At 39.1% G+C, this 17,319-nt stretch overlaps 3 protein-coding genes across 6 annotated transcripts in view; 1 reads left to right on the top strand and 2 right to left on the bottom strand.

Annotated features, from left to right (window-relative positions):
- Positions 1-287: 287 nt before the first annotated feature.
- On the bottom strand, positions 288-9,268 carry nmnat1 (nicotinamide nucleotide adenylyltransferase 1). Its single transcript, XM_058642209.1, has 10 exons — positions 9,137-9,268; positions 7,888-8,016; positions 6,413-6,596; positions 5,465-5,589; positions 3,918-4,313; positions 3,813-3,828; positions 1,652-1,851; positions 1,089-1,267; positions 825-926; positions 288-731 (listed from the first exon to the last, which is right to left on the bottom strand). Exons 1-10 carry the CDS (start codon positions 9,246-9,248, stop codon positions 675-677), a joined length of 1,500 nt encoding a protein of 499 aa, XP_058498192.1. The 5' UTR covers positions 9,249-9,268; the 3' UTR covers positions 288-674.
- A 154-nt stretch (positions 9,269-9,422) lies between these two features.
- lzic (leucine zipper and CTNNBIP1 domain containing) lies at positions 9,423-13,664 on the top strand. The gene is made up of 7 exons (XM_058644062.1): positions 9,423-9,704; positions 10,446-10,567; positions 10,798-10,933; positions 11,046-11,144; positions 11,257-11,352; positions 11,518-11,599; positions 11,692-13,664. The coding sequence occupies exons 2-7, from the start codon at positions 10,467-10,469 to the stop codon at positions 11,745-11,747; spliced, it is 570 nt and encodes a 189-aa protein (XP_058500045.1). The 5' UTR covers positions 9,423-9,704; positions 10,446-10,466; the 3' UTR covers positions 11,748-13,664.
- The window catches only part of clstn1 (calsyntenin 1), a 34,471-nt gene continuing 30,370 nt past the window's right edge, over positions 13,219-17,319 (bottom strand). For all 4 annotated transcript variants that reach the window (XM_058644058.1, XM_058644060.1, XM_058644059.1 and 1 more), the window contains one exon: positions 13,219-16,626. In XM_058644058.1, coding sequence (XP_058500041.1) covers positions 16,432-16,626 — 195 coding nt within the window. In that variant the 3' untranslated portion in view covers positions 13,219-16,431. The remainder of the gene's footprint in view (positions 16,627-17,319) is intronic.

Genomic DNA, 17,319 nt, shown 5'->3' with positions numbered 1-17,319 from the left:
GTGAGGCTTCAATATGTTGCTCATTGTCATATCGACGTCATAATTCACCTCCTTTAATGCGCACTGTTTTGTCTCAAAGCAACACTCTAATTATTGATTATGAGGCTAAATAGTCAGTCTGGCTCTATATATAGTCTCACTATAATAGATTTAACTGGTTCAGTGGAATGGATGTTGACATGAAGAGCAACATAACAGTATATATTTAAAACATAAGTAATAATTAAATTAAACGATTATTTAAAAAGAGAATTACAAAATTAATCGAATAAGACCAGGGTTTTTTTTTTCCAAAGACCACTTTATTACACAATATTTGAAAACACATTCTTAGACCACAAAAAGCTCAACCATTACTCAAGTCTCTGTAAAGCAAGGTTGTATCAGAGAGATATCCACAACAAAAAGTCAGCACCTGAAAAGCATGGATCATTGTCAACCAACTGAAGAGAAATACAAATGCTCAGTGCTCACTGAGTACAATGGACCAGCCACAGCCAACATCTGACAAAAGTAATGCAGGGACGCCATCTACTGGTGTCAATCCAACCCTGACATGACACACAGTATTTTCTCCTTACATGACTGAGAAAATATTTATTTGTCAAGGTTTTGAAACAATGGATATAACACACAATGTCATTTATCAAAAAAGGAAAATCCCGTCTTCTTCACTAGGTTCCATTCTTCTTAAAAACCTGCTGGCAGATTTCCCCTTCACAGTACAACTCCTGAAAGAAATAGGTCACAGAAACATCAAATGAATACAATGCCATGAAATAGCAAAAGGAAAATGACTTGCTGTACATTATTCATATTCTTACCAGATGTAGTTTGTTGTCTTCAACCCAGTGAGCCCATCCACGGTTGTTCTTCACTCCAGTTTGTTCACACACCAGTTTATTGCCCTCCCATGACACCAGTGACTGCACAGATGATACAAAAGTATAACATCAATCAATTTTAAATTACATTTCATGTTTAGCAGATGCTTTTATCCAAAGGGACTTACAAAATGCACTGCATGATCTACAAAATATTCACAATCATATACTGTAAATGATCCCTTTATCCACTTTCCTCCCTACCTTGACATGTCTGTTGTCCAGTCCCTGGGTGAACTCCTCAAAATCCTCGCCCACTCTGAATGAGACGGTGTAGTTACGGAAGTGGCTGAGAGTTTTGAGGATGTACTGGTCCCCCTGCTGCTCAATTACCTTCCTCAGCTTCAGCTTCAGAGCGATCTTTCGTACACACAGGCTGATGCCTGAAATGGCAGAGAACAAGGCTAAAACTCCTTTTTTCTCTCCCAAAGCATCTCATGCATACCACAAAAAGCACAGATACAACATAGGCCCATATTTTGTTTTTTTTGTGCTGTTTTTCCAAGAGTTGCAATGTATTTCAATAACATTTAAAGTTGCACAATGTTATATATGCAAGCATGTTACATCCCCATGTTGAAACTGTTACATGTTCAGTTTTCATACATTTTGGTAAAGCAAATGTTTTTTATTAGTATTTATCGTAATTCTCTTGGTCTGTATGCACAATATTTCTATTCTTTGAAACCCAATTTCCCAAAGTATGAGTAAAGTATTTCTGATTCTGATAATTAAAGTCTTTTTAACACAGAAAATCATGTACTTACCCAGTGCAGTCATGTAGCTCTCAAAGTTGACATTGCTGACCATGTCCCATGTGCCACAGAGACTAGTGGGCATTTTGATGACTCCTTTTTCCACCCCTAAGATGTGCGTGTCCGTGTGTGAATAAAATCTGGTGCTCACACTCGTGGAGTAAGGAGTTTTGATGCACAGACAATGCTGTTTTGTGAGGGTCCTGGAGGCACTAAGTTCAGTAAGTCAAACCTGATTGACAGTCATGAGATGAGGGAGGAGCTCACATTAGTGCCACAGTGTAAAGGTTAACACAGACGTATCAGACTGGTTCTGCTGTGCAGTTCATTGAACATATTCTTGAAATTGTTTGTTCGATGGTAAATATTAATTGAATGCACATGCACACAGGCAAGTTGACCTTCATGTTTGGGGAGAGCTTTTCCACTGGCATTGGTTGTGATCTAAGAGTCACATAAAAGCATGACAAATATTGAAGTTCAAATGAAAATGGTTTCCAAATTTTATTTATACTTTTGTTCAAGCAGGACAAAAATTTAAAAGTATATAAAAATCATCTGTGGTTGTTATGATCTATTCATGGTCTAGGTGAACATGGCACACCTTCCTACACAATGTGAAAACTAATATTGACACTGGTAGTCCCTCAGCCATGCAATGTGGTAGGTATATACAACTCCAGCACTACAAACAAAAATTTATCTCGCTGTTTTGAAGCCAAGACTCTACATGTTTAAAGCGTCCTTCATCAGCACCTGAGAGAAACATCAAAACACGACTTCAAATCAAACACAAACTTAACCTCACTTACAATGCATTTGATTAATAAATGCGTATTCGTGAGGTTTTGATGTAATCTGCTTCCAGTACTCTTGACAATTAAAGCTAATTAATTGCTAATGTGATTAAATCAGTAATGCTTTCATGTCAACAAACACTGCCCTCGTAGTGTGGCTGGCAATTTGTCAATTAATCTTGTCAGGGATTATTATCTGAAAGTAATTATGACAGTCAGCATTTTAATTAAAAAGTGTAGGTGTCAATTTGGCACTTTCTTAAGTAGGGAGCTTAGGAGTTTCTGAGTTGTGCGACAATAAAACAGTAACAGCAATGAAAAGCTTGCAAAGTAAAAGACAAAGACAGATGTTTATTTTACTTCAAGTGAAAACAAATCTCTTTCATTTTCTGTTGCAGCGAGTACATATTTTAAAGTGTATTGTCAACTTTGCTCTGAACTATATAACTATAATATTCAGCAGTGTTGGTAGGAAACCTGACGTGATGATTTAAGAAATAGTATACTAAAACATGTGGTAAAGCATATAAAAAGGCTACATTTATTTGTTTGTGATCACATTTCAAGCTTCTCTAGACATTTAAGTGCCAAGTCTGTTTCACACAAACTTGTGAAGGTGATTCGTATGATAGTTGAACTGCTGCTTGGACGAATACTTTTCCACACACACACGTTTATTCATGGAAAATTGCAAATATGAAAACCATCACTTCACGTCACTCTAAGAAAAATCTATGAAGGCTTGAGTTTGACTGATGAATTGGTTGGGCTGGTTAATCGCATTGATTTTGAAATATCAACCTCCTCAAATAAAAGAGAGATGTAATTTTAAAGATCGGCATCAGTGATAGAAAAACAAATTATATATCATATTATAAAACATGTGTATGTATTATAAATCACATACACACTCAGGTTTACACAGCTATTCTTCTTGATTTACACCATCACATTAAATTACTATTGGACTCTTCTTTCTGGCCTTCACTTCAGGAAAAGAATGTTTTATCAGCTATAACTAGATTTACCATTTCACTTACATCATGATTTTTTTGTGTTTAAAGTTTTTGTTTCGTACTTTGCTGTTGTACCTTTTACATTATAAAGCACTTTGGTAAACCCTGGTTGTTATAGAAACAACATTGTCTTGACAGAACTTGACTTATTTAGGAGACAAAGCCTTGTCCCTAACCTAAGCCAATTCATGTCTAACCCTAACATAACCACAATTCAAATCTTAGCCAGAAACTAGCCAGTTTTTCAGTTTGTTTCTATGACTAATTATCCTAACAAGGTCAGTGTTTAGGTCAGAAAAAGGTGACAAATACAAGAACACACACACACACACACACACACATACCATTAAAAGAGACTACTGTGTAAAGTAGGCACCTGAGGAGGCATAAATAAGCTGACTTGTTTTTAAATCACAGTTAACCCATGGGTCTTGTTGCAGACAGCTCAGCAGTGATATCTTCAGCTTGAGGAAGCTCCTGTGTATCTCTGAAAAGGAGCTAGAACCACATCAGCATTTTTCTGCTCGCTCTCTGCACTGTAAATGTCGCTCTCTTGAATGTAGTGAACCACGGCGTCTGGCAGCAGGTACCTGACACTCCGGCCTCGGCGAAGCGCCCGGCGCACGTGGGTGGCAGAGATGTCGTTGGTCACATACTCATGGACAATGTGGATGTTTTTGCGATACTTCCACAGCACGTCTGACTGGTGGATGAACTTGTGGGGGTCATTGCCACTGCGGGTGATGCAAACCAAACCGTGGTAGCCAACAATCTCAACAACATCCTCCTGCTTCCACAGATTGGGTACCCCAAAGGTCTCTAGAACATCAGCTCCACACAGCATCATCAGCTGTGGGCCGTCTGAGCACAGAGAAAACAGATCATGAAGAAACACTTTAGGATATGTAAACAAAGGGGAAATATGGGGGGAATACAGGGGAAATATGTCAGACACTCATTCATCCAGGTCATGATTATCCAAAACACAACGAGCCAGTAGCAACTGGATGTGAAGTTTTTCTTGAAGACGTTTCACCTGTCATCCGAGAGGCTTCTTTAGCTCTGAAACTGAAGAAGCCTCTGACTGACTCTAATGTATGTGTTTTGGATAACAGGGAAAATAATATTTAAAGATATAATATGTAAGATTGCTGCATTCAAATATCTGAAAAACAAAACTACTGTCTATTTATTTTTGGAGTAGTGTTCTCCCATTAGCCAAAACACTCTTTAAATTCACAGAAATCTGTATTCACACAAGGTAATGGACTGTTTCATTTAGGTCCAATAATAATCGTGAAGGCTTTACGGAACTTAATTTAACTTAACACCTGAAACAACAACATGAACATCATAAACACACCGACTCACTCTCTCACTACATACTATCCTGTCTATTACACAGTGCTAGCTGCATGACTATCAGTTACCATTTATGTGTCTACCGTAAAGCACAGAGCAAACATGCAACCACATTTGAGTTAAAGATGAATAAACCTGTCTAATCTCAGTGTTTACTTTCGTTAAGTTATAAAAGAGTCTAGTGCTCTGTCAGTAGGCAGTACTGATAAACCACTTCAGTTAGAAATACAGTTTTGTGCTCTGCAGACTCTGAAAAACATGTTGTAGTACAGTGGTAATAATCGTCCCGTTATAAACATTGCGTTTCCATACGAGTTGTTGACTGAACTGAACTGAACCTGAATGCGTGGCACAGTATGCACCTCTGTTCCTGTGCAGTACATTAATTCCACACAGTTAAAAATAATTCATGCCACTACTTATAAAAGCATGTAATGAACAGGATGTTCAGTGTGAGCCACCACACAACAACACAGCCCAATTATCCACACATTTAAACCACCGTCTCATGTTAATCAACCGAATACAGTAAACCATGAATACAGAGACATGATTTGTTGCTGGTCTGAAATCAGGAATTGGAAATGGCAGAAGTGTGAAGGAGGGTTGAGAGAGCAATATCTAATTTGTATATATTATATTGTACATACCTCTCATTTTCTGATGAGATGAAGATTGAAAACAATTCTCCTCTATGCGTCTCTTTTTGGCGTATTTAACTGTATCTGTGTCATCGCTCTTCTGCTCCAGGGCAAGCAGTTCCTCATAGTGATGCCTAATGAAGATGGAATCAAAAGATCCGATTCAGTTAGAAATGATCCCTAAGAAAAAAGTTGAGTTTAAACACATTTTTGGTACAGCTATATTCAGGTCGAGTGACCATCTCAAATGAACTAACTAACATGAATAATATTGAATTATGACTTTGATTAAACCCATATGTCTTGACTTAGTAGCAGCGTTGTGGGCAGTATTCCATGATTCGTAGTAATAATTAATAATAACCATGTCAATCTTCTGACAATCATGTCTTAGGTTACTTATGCAGTTATGTCTTCAAGAACAGGAAACTCCTCAGTTCTTTTATTGTATACAGTGAATTAACACCACAACAATGTGATGGAAAACTCACATTTTCTTTAACTCAAAAACCTTAACGCTAACCTTAATTCCAATGTCTACATGTATGAATAAGATTTAATATGTTTCAAAGAGCAAGAATGTAAAATTTTTGTAAAAGAATATTTTTTTTAGGGTTTTTTGTGACTTTGGATGTTGCAACAAGGATTTTGTATGCACAAATTACTGACAAAAGAATTACCCTTCATCATACTGTCCTTGTGTCATTTGGACTGAAGACACACATCATATTATCTAAATCTTTGTTTGAGGCGCTGCTTGTAAATTGTGTTAAAATATCATTATATATCTCTGGTAAGGAAAACAATGAACCACAAGCAAATAAGCTCTGATTAAGGACAATGAGGGATCACGTAATGCCTTCAAGTCATTGGGAGATGTCTTTGGACTAAAAGCAACAAAGACAACACCCCTGCATTGCAGCAGCAGCGAGAGGCAAAGTGTTATTCTTAACTTACCTGACAACTTTCGCTGTCTCCACCCACTCAGGCTGCTCCATCTCCCAGGAATCTACAGTGATCCAGTCCGAGTTCTCTGTGGCCAGTTTGGCCATCTCCAGACGATGGGAGGCCTCAACCAAACCCTTCTTTTGATAGCTATCACCCACTGGAGAGATGATGCCTTTCAACACCCTGTACTGACCTTTGACACAAATTAAAGGGGTGTGAATAAAATACATGACTCAAAGCAACAAGCAAAGCAGATTCAGTTAAAACTAGGGCCGCAAGCAGCACTGAACAAACCCTTGCACACCGTGCATGTTGGGGTGTGGAGTGACCAATGCGTGGCTTTAGAGGGAGGCCACCAATAATTTATGTGAGAGTACAGCAAGTGGAGACTTCACTTTGACAGCCTCAAATAAATGAAAAAATTATTGTTACTGAAGACGTACTTCCTGTTGTCAGTAGGTTGCACAATGACAGGCTTTGTAGGTTTATCACAGGCAGAAGCCTGCAGTGTGCTATTCCTGCAAACATACTTTTGGTCACTACCATGGGAACACAAAATGGCAAAATCCGTTTAAGTATAATCCCTGCAAAATCAAATCAAATCGCCATGAGTCAGATTGCAGGTTCCGCAGCTTCTGATATGCACACCGAGTTTGGTGAGTTTTTGTGCATGACAAGGCCGTCACAAATTCGCACAAAGAGCAAGTAAAAGAAAAAGATGAAAAAGAATATTTAGAGCGGGTGCAACAGGACCTTTGCACCACACTGTGCTCAGGCCCTAATTAAAAAGGAATTTTACCCACACAGTATGCACAAGAGTCTTTATATACTTGATGAGGAACATACCAAAGGTGACACATATCACTTGAGGAAGCACCTATGACAAACATTACACTGCTTTATCTACATTTTGTCTTTACTTCTACTCAATGTTGTCTGGGGAATAAATTAATATTTAATCCACTTTATGTTGCAATGTAACTGCGCTGCTACTGGCAGTAACTTTTTAGATCAAATTTTTTGCAATATATGATGCATTGCTAAGATTTAAAATACCAATTAGTGGTTGATACTCATTACTTCTTCACACACACACACACACAATAGCAGCAAAGCACACAAAGTGCTGACCTAATTACTGAGTGCATTTTGGTGTTCAGTGTCTTATTCAAGGACATTCATCCTGACACTGCTTTTATGTTGCAATACACAGTGACATTTTTGGTTTCGCCCAGGTTCTGTGATTTCTGCAGCGGTATATAGGTGAATTTCATCTGTGGTAAAAAAAAAACTACCAAACTGATGCCTTTCTATGCTTTGAGAGCCACACACTTCAATTAATATCAGCTGTCTTGGAAATGGATGCAGATGCAATCAAAGTATTTCTCAAAATCAGGGCAAATTAAATCCTCACAATGTGCAGGAGCTGATATTTCTAGAAGTGAGAAAGAAAATGTGTCTTGAGTATTTCAATTTCACTCAACCAGTGTCTTCCAGATGATCTCGAGCCAGTTCAAACATCCTCAGGTGCATGTTGGTGATGGGGTTGAAGGAGCCGCAGGCCAGCAGGACCACCTTGGTTATATTGGGAGCCTCCATACCACATTCTGGAGCTGGGTTTACAATTCAACCACAAGGTAAAGAGTGTGCAGTTAGTTTACAGTGAAAGAAGATGAAATCTAATAAAGATGAAATAAAACTAGAAAATAGCAAGAGAATGTGCCTGCTTATTTTTACATTGCTTGTTCTGGTGTAGCAGTTGACATCTGTAATTTTACATTACTTCCTATTTCTATTTCACTTCCCCTATTCTTTTTATTATTACTTCTTCTTATGATTCCCAACAGGCTGTACACGCTGTTGATGTGTAATGCTGTCCTCCACATAGAAGAAATATTTGTCCCAAAGTTCTTTATCACAGTTCAAAGTTGTTCAACACAGGCCAAACTTCTCCACCCAACTGCTCTCCCGTCTCCCCAGTCCCACCACCTTCCCATCCTCCCCCAGTTCAAACTTCTTCTAATAATAATTTCTGGCAGGCTGTTCACTGACAGATATAATGCTATCCTCCACAGTTACTAATACTTCAGTACAGAGAGACAGAGAGAAACAGAGAGAAACAGAGAGCAAACAGTGGCAGCCTCAATATTATAGTTTAAGTGTGCTAAAACTACAGTATGTTTACATTTGCAGTATGTAAATGCCTTATATCCTGTTGTAGTTTCCATGGCTCTGCCTGGGGCAGATCACTCAATGATATCGTGCCTGCTTGCCATTAGACAGTCTGTCCAGTATGACATTTTGTAAACATTCACTCTCCATTGTATGGATGAGCATATTGTATTATTCATTTGATGATTTAAAACAATTCAAATTAAACAATTCTTTCTACTCTAATGAAGACATAATCTGTGGTGTATCTACAATTACAAGGTGACAGCAGCAAGCATTTAATTAGTGGACTGCATGTGCATGTACTTTGCAGAAGTAATGACATTTAAAAGGTTCCTTGAATGCATCTTGAAGCTGCACTACACAACACAACACAACTGTAGATCCGACTTAAGGTCTTTGAAAGCATCTCTATAGCATTTTTTTTAGTATGAGATGATAATCTATATTATATATTGACAACTCAGCGATTACACATCATGGCTCGCAACAGCCTCTGTTCCACTGCTGCCTCCATCAGTCAGTTCAAATGTTTGAAATCCATTATTCGGATGTACTGACCAGCAGCTCCTGTGTCTGCGCGAGGTAAAAATGCTGATTTCCTCAATAAACGTTGGCGCAGGGGAGTGAACGGTTTACAAAGACGGACAACGCGTTTAAACCTTAGCTTCATCTGTAACCAGTTAACGCGAGACTTACGTTTGCCGCAAAGCGGAACGTAGTAAACGTTCCAGTGGCTTAAATATGGCAGTGGAAGCGAATGGGCTTTATCATATACAGTTTAAAACAGAGATAATGTGATAATATGAATTGTACTACCAGAAGACACACAGCGATATCCAGTTGCTCTGTGACCTGCTTCCTGAATGGGAGACCTTATGTTCAACAGGACGGAGACGTCACGCGCCAGCCACACCCACGCTGCTGCTGCTGCTGAGCTACGTTCACAAGCACAAACTCCCTCACAGACAACACAAATGTCTGTCAATAACAGCGTTATTGTCTATTGTTAAGTGTCTATTGTTCGTGGACGTTCGTGTGCGCGATTTAGTTGCTTTGTAGTCAAACCTATTGCAAACATTTGACTCATCGCAAGGCTGTTTTACACCTGTTTACACCTGTTTACACGGTGAGTTCTTTTCTTTTAGCATGCTAACAGGCTAATCGGCTAAACAGCTGGTTTTGTTCAATCAGTACATTTGTGAGTTGCATTTTAGTACAACCATTAACACATAGTTTCTTCAGAATTGTTCGTTTGTGGCTAAATAATTCACAGTTTTGTTGCAATGCTCACTTTGAGGACGGTACTTACAGTTAGCATGCTAGGTTGACGTGAAAGTAGATTTACTGCAGTTCCCCAAAACTTTGTTTTGAGAGGACATTAAACATGTTAAACGTGTAGCAAAGCCTCTGATGTCCACTCCCAAATTTGAACGTATGCAAGAATGCAGCACAACACTATAGTAGATACACATTTTGTCCCAATTACTAATAAATAATAACGTTAGCATTGAGCTTGTGTTTACTCACATTGCTATTTGGTTTCTATTTGGTATGTGTAAGCTTTTATTCTGGAGATACGATTTGATGTCCTGCACCTACTGTAACTTTCTATTTCCATGATTCTTAATCTATGGTATGTGTACTACCAGTGGTACGTGAGTTTCCTCTGGTGATACTTGGAGGAAAAAATCTGAAATACTGTTCAACTGTATATAGCAGGCTATGTAATTTTTACATTCCCGTGTGATGCCCACCTGCAAGATCTCAGCAGCCCACATTGCCATAGTGGGAAGATGATCCATATCACATTCAGCATCTGATTCTTGTATTATTCTCTGTTTTTCTCTTTCAAAACATTTTCTTTTAGGCCAGACATATTTTAAAAAGGATGGCTTCACGTGGGAAGTCAGAAACAGGAAAACTGAGGCAGAACATGGAAGAGCAGCTTGACAGACTGATGCAGCAGCTTCAGGACCTGGAGGAATGCAGGTGTAGTAAAGGGACATACTCTCATTCATTCATTTTTGACCACTCTATCCTCCACATGAGGGTCACAGGGGACTGTAGCCAATCCCAAATGGCATAAAGGAAAAGGCGGGGACCACCCTTGACCGGTCGCCAGTCCATCACAGAAGATGGGGCTGTCAATGAGAACCTCTGTCAAGTCTGACCTGTGCCAGAATATGCAGTACTATGTAGACTTCTTGTGTTTATTCCAGAGAAGAGCTGGACGAGGAAGAGTATGAGGAGACAAAAAAGGAAACCTTGGAACAGCTGAGTGAGTTCCACGACTCTCTGAAGAAGATCATGACAGGAGACATGACACTTGTGGATGAACTCGGTGGGATGCAGCTGGTATGGACAATCAGAGTGGATTGTGTATAATTACTGTTATTGAAGTGGCATTTAATCAAAGTAACTTGACTCAGTGATTTGAATTTCCATCGAATGCCTCTATCTTCATCAGGCAATCCAGGCTGCCATCAGCCAAGCATTCAAAACACCAGAGGTGATCCGTCTTTTTGCAAAGAAGCAGCCAGGACAGCTGAGGTTAAGACTAGCAGAGGTTTGTGCAGCAGTGCCTAGAATTTCATGCACAGTGTGGAATTAATTAATCTGTCACTCCCTAATGTGTTAACCCTTGTCCTAACAATTGTACTGTTTGATCTTTTGTGCAGATGGATCGGGATGTCATGGTGGGGAAACTGTCGCGGGATGTGCACATGCAGCAGAAGATGGAAATCCTCACAGCCTTGAGAAAACTGGGAGAGGAGGTGAGGAATGCTCACAGCAGAGATGTGATGTTTTTCTCCACTGCTTCATCTGTGATTCACTGGCTTGTGACATTTAAAGTTGTGCCGCTGACTTATTCTGGTCATGTCGTTGTGACTAGTTGCTACAGCAGGCTCCATATATTTTGCCTTTGTCTTGTTTGACAGCTCACTGCAGAGGACGAGACTTTTCTCAGTGAAAACGCTACAGCGACCCTGAGCCAGTTTGAAAAAGTGACTGCAAACCCAGGTGAGAATAAACGTGTGATTACACAAAAATATTTAATAACACAAATTATTTAGATGAACATTCACATTTAACTTGTTTTTATTCTTTTTCAGGGTCGGAGGACAAAATTATGGCTTTAGCCAGCTCTGGTGTGAACACCAAAGCATAATTATTCCACAAAGTATACATTTTAACTCTGTTATTATCAAAAAAAAATGTGCCAATTGATTGTTGATTTTGTAAACAATTGATGCACTTCTAGGTGTTGCTGTGAATGTGACCACTTTTTAAGAGTATGTTTTTATATGTCCCCATACCTTTGTAAATGTCTTTTGTCCAGAATAGTGTACAGTTGTATTATACTGTAGGTACGAGCAAATATGAAGATGTGTACATAAATATGGAGGATAGTTGAGGCAGTGAATTTCTCAGCGGCTCTGGATGTATGTGTTTGTAACCTTGCTATGATGAAGATGTTGATTTCCTGTGCAAGCGCTGCAAATATTCAACATGGAATGTCATTTTAACTTAACTGTCCTGTGTACGAGGAAAATAACAGAAATGCTAAATACATGCAACACTGCAAACAAAGTGAATGACTATGGTCTGTGGTACAGATGCTTCCTTTGGTGGTATTTGGAGGGAAATCAGGGAAATCTACTGATTATTCCAGGGTATGTGATCAGAGTGGAGCTGAGCTTGAGTTTGACCATAGTACATAGAAAATATAACGAATAATAATAATAATTAGATCTCTCACTCCAAAAATTCACTATACCAGTGTGTGAGGAAGACAAGGATGATAAAAGCAAATTACCTTATTGGGAATAAATCTGCCTCCTGTGAAAAGTCTGTTGCTGACATTGCTCAACCCATTTACACCACTGTATATTAACGTTGTTGATAATGGTGTTGCTTCATGGGCTCAATATTTTCTCAGGTGGTACTTGGTATAAAAAGTTTGAGAACCACTGATTGAGTGTGGCACAGTTGCCAATCACCAAAGGACTAGAAAGCAAATGCAAAATCAGAGAGGAGTAGATGGAAGCATGACTGAGCATTTAATAAACAAAATATCTGATAAGTTACCAAACGTAAGGCTTTTTATCAAACCCATCAGGCTGTAGTTTGATCTGCCGTGGGTTGAACAGTGTGTGAGGTCATGTGACAGCGTCTAATTTGAGTCATTCACTACGATGACTAGTTGGTGGCCATTTAGATGTGTGGTCACTTTTCAGATGCAACATAATGCTGGTGTCTGCGGGGGTCACAACAAGTAGAATACAAACATTTTTTCAGTCACCAGTTAGATTAGCAATTTAGTCTTGAGAGGAACTTTTTCTAAAGAAAGTTACGTCACAATGGAGGTTACACTTTAAAGTCTCTATTATTTTGTTGTCTAGTATTTCAAACTAGTTTTTAATCAGTAGTGTTCGAGTAGAGGATTGTGTTAAAGTGTATTTCATCTTACAGCTTTTCACAGATCGGAATATTCTAGAATTGTACCTTCAGTCTTGAGTTACAAAATGTTTTACCTTTACCACCAGAGGGCACTGCTGCTCAATATTCAAGACAAGGGAGCGCCATCAACGCTGCAAACACTAGGGATAGACTGAATGAAAACAACAGACACACAGACGTTATACCATCTCTTAATCCTTTATTTTGTTTGCGAGCAAGCATCGACTTCACTACAATTTGCCTTTCAATTGGTAGAAAAGTGAGAGCAGCTCCAACAAGCACAAAGGAAAACATCCAACTGTTCAAAAAATAAAAAGGAAAAAAATACAAAGAATACTCAACCTTCTTTCCTTGAGCAAAAGTTTAAAGGAAACAAAAACAAAGTATATATCTGGAGTGGTGTGGACGTGTGAAACGGACCGTATGAGAATCAGTAGTGAATCACGTCACTTTTCTCACTCCAGTCTCACAATCCCACATGGAACGTACACAAACTTGTGGTTCATGCAAAGAAAATTCCCCTTACATCTTTGTGTTATTACAGTATGGCTGCATTTCAGTTTGTTAGGCAGTGACATTCAGTTAATTCAACCAACTTACACTGAGCTCAGGGGCCGATCACAAATCATAGAACCCAGAAAACTGGACACGGAGGAGTCGCCATGGAGACGTGACGTCAGAGTCAGCGTGCACATGCCAGTGACCCACAGTCTCAAACGTGAAACTACAGATGAAATGTGTGGATGTGAAGTTTTTGACTGAATGAAACTGACAATTTCTCAGCGTCAACAGGCTTTTACTCTTGTGAATTTCATGCTGCCCTCAAATATCATTTCTCCAAAACTCAGGCAATAGGAAACTATTCAAAAATCACCTTCCACTATACACATATACAGCTCATTTAACCGTATTTTACCCTTTTACACTGCCAAAGCAAATTCATTATGTATTGTGCATCTTTTTAAAGGTGGATTCCGTCAATATGAATAAGTACAATATCTATCGAAGATACAACATGGATCTACGTCCTCTACACATCAACATGAACACATGACATCTATGTGAAATGTTTGGTAATGTTAAAACTAGCGGCTGACTTTTGTTCACAACAAATGTAAAGTAAAATGTACTCCCCAGCCCCAATGAGAACTCTAGCATTAAACCAACACAAATAAAACAATGCCACAATTAAAAAGAGCATGGATGAGTGTTATTGTTAGACCTGCTAATTTCACCATGACTGAAAAAAGGCAAAAGGCACTCCCGTCTCAACCTCAGACTTCTTCTCCTTTTGCTAAGTCCGAGTCATCACGGAGGGGAGACTGTCACTTAATTTCCGACATCTAAAAAAAAAAATAATTTAATACAACTTAAAAGCCAAAACTCAACTATGTGACTCATATCCTGATAAGTAGCCTGTAAACCGCCGTCAATGAGAGCTCAGAAAATAAATTTGCATGCAAAATATGGGCATCATGATGATGCCGCCGCCGCCGCCGCACATTCTGCTCACTTCAATACCCCAAATCTGATTTAATTAATGCAGGTTTAGGAAATGTTTACATTTTACTCATTACACAAAAAACATGAGACTAACACTCAATATTACAACAGTGTCTGAGAGGAGATAAGAGGGTGGACACAGTTTTCCCAATCAATTGTATAAGCTCATTTATACTAATACCAGAATGAAAATAAGTTTACCAAATGTAAACAAATATCTTATAATAACTCTACAGTACAGTTCCATGTACAATAAAATCTAGTGGTCTACTGCAAAAAAAATAATTTCATTTTCAAGATTCAAACAAGAGGACAATTCATTTTTAACGGTTTCCCATTGTAAACTAAGCAGCCATGTCCTCAACTGTAATTCATTCAACTACGAGTGAGTCACTGCTTATTTTGCAGTGAGAAACCGGCTTAAAATGCGTCAACTGTACGTGTTATTATTCGAGATTAAATAGCTGAGCCGTGGAAGATAAAGTTGCAACCGAGCAATCCTGAGAAGCACTTCAACTTCACTTCTCTTCCCAAAAATAAACACCAGCAACGACACGATTCAACCAAACGCCACCAAAGCTCTGACTGTTATAAATCTGCTCCTTCCGTAGTTTGAAGGGTTTTTTTATTCTCTCCCTGGTTCTGTCAGCACGGCACGACTGAAATGCCGGCGAAAACCATTTTAAAGCTGCTGAAGAAATTTCTCTACTTGTCCAGTTACGCTGGAAGAAACGTCCGTACCCATATTTCAAGACCAACAGCACGACACCTGCTGGACTGGTGTTTGTACCATTCTACACGAAATGTCAACTTATACATTAGCGTTTAATCCCGAGTGGAAAATAAAAAATAAAAAAATCCCTTCTGTACAACAGTGAGATCTATCAGGAATGAAATACATGTGACACCTGGAGTGGAGCGTTGCCACCTGTGCAAGCAAAGCAAAGCATATATGAAGCTGAAACCATCCACCAGTCAGTAAGAGAAATTATTTTTCCTCCTTGCAAAAAAAAAAAAAGGAAATTAAAAACAAAAAATAGATACGACTTTGTCACAGAAGTCCTGGGTTACTCATCGGACATTTTTGTACAAGCGTGATGGAACAGCCTTTGCGTAAATTTAGCAACATGCTACAGCCTCTGTGACACAAATATTCTACATTACATACTGCATCACTTTAGATATTGGACCCTGTTGAGCAGGCCTTCACTAACACATCGACTAATTACATGGTTTCTTTATATTTACAAAATCTTTTTAAAAAGCAATTTATTTCTCTACACATATGACTTTTCAAATATCCTCATGCACTAAAAGAAAACAAGAAAAAGGAAAAAGAAAAATGCAGTCTACTTGTTAAAAGCGTCATTTTGTTTCACTGTGGACTACTGAGGCAAGAAAACGCGAGAGTTTATAGCGGCAAACAAATCTAAAAAGCATTAAGCGAGAATATACATCAGGGGGAAAACATTGTTCTCAAATTTGAATGCCTTATGTCTGAGAGAAAAAAAAGACAGTACAGAAAGTGCAGGGTTGGCTTCCTCACACAGCTCAAAACTAATGTAGGCCAAGTTTTCCTGGGAATTCAAATATAATAAATAAAAAAAGAAAGAAAAAACAGTAAAAATCAGCAATCCGGTGATGACTACACTACACTTGAGTACCACCACTAAGATAACGACAGGAAAACCATGATGATGATGATGATGAGGGGATTTCTTTCTTTTTAAGACATGAAACTATCGGGAGAGGGGAGTGAAGAACTGAGAATGAGGTTCTGAGTAAGTGTGAGTTGGTGATGCGTGTATGTCAGAGATAGCTTGTACGTGTGTGTGTGTGTGAATGTGCATGTGTGTGTGTCGGTTATGTGTATGTGTGTGTGTGTGGCTTTAGTAGGTGAGGGTGGAGTCGTCCCACTCCAGCTGCTGCTGTCTGCTGGCTCCCTGCTGGTCCTCCGGCTCCCCGCCCTCCTCCTCTTCACTGCTCTCTGACTCAGCGCTCGTGATGTCATCTTCCTCCTCTCCATCCTCGCTCTCCTCCTCCTCTTCCTCCTCCTCCTCACTGCTGTGCTGGTCCTCGTACGTCTGAATTGGAGAGGACGGGGAGGTTATTGGTGGGAAGTCACATGCACGCTTTAATCGAGCTAAGGCCGCAGTAGACAACTTGCCGAGTCCAAGTATACATGCAGAGGAAAATCACATTTATTGGCTGCGTACACCCTGACTCCACCTCTGTAGGTGGCGCTGTATCTCCTCTCTATAAACTAGTGCATAATGAATCTGTTTCCTGTTGACCTTTACGTCACAGAAAAACAAACAGCGAACGGCTGATGGACAGTGAAATGGATTGTGCTGTGGTTCTAAAGTCCATTGTGTTGTTTTATTCTTTTCCAGCAACAGTGCTGCAGTTTATACATTGTCTGCTACTTCCGGGTCAAAGACCTGGGAGGAAATTTCCGACTCCACTCCGACTTAGCGTATACATGCAGGTTAAAACTGCGTATACAACAGTTTCTTAAAACTGACTGCTCCCATGTTCACAGTTTTGTTTTACACACGTTTATAAATCACGATATTGTACAATGTCCTTTGATTGTTATAATTTTGAGCATCCTGTCTAGTATCATTTTGAATATTACTGCACGTCATCTAACAAGAACACAGCACTATTTTAATTATACCTAAAAGTACGAGAGAAAAAAACATCTGAGAGAGAAATAATAGTTTTCTTCATCCACACTGACAACAGTCCAAGAAATGAAATCCCCTATTTCACAA

This window comes from Solea solea, chromosome 11, assembly GCF_958295425.1.
Source record: "Solea solea chromosome 11, fSolSol10.1, whole genome shotgun sequence".
NCBI classification, from domain to species: domain Eukaryota; kingdom Metazoa; phylum Chordata; class Actinopteri; order Pleuronectiformes; family Soleidae; genus Solea; species Solea solea.
Note: the sequence above shows the minus strand (reverse complement) of the source record. Positions and strands in the feature narration are given on the sequence as shown.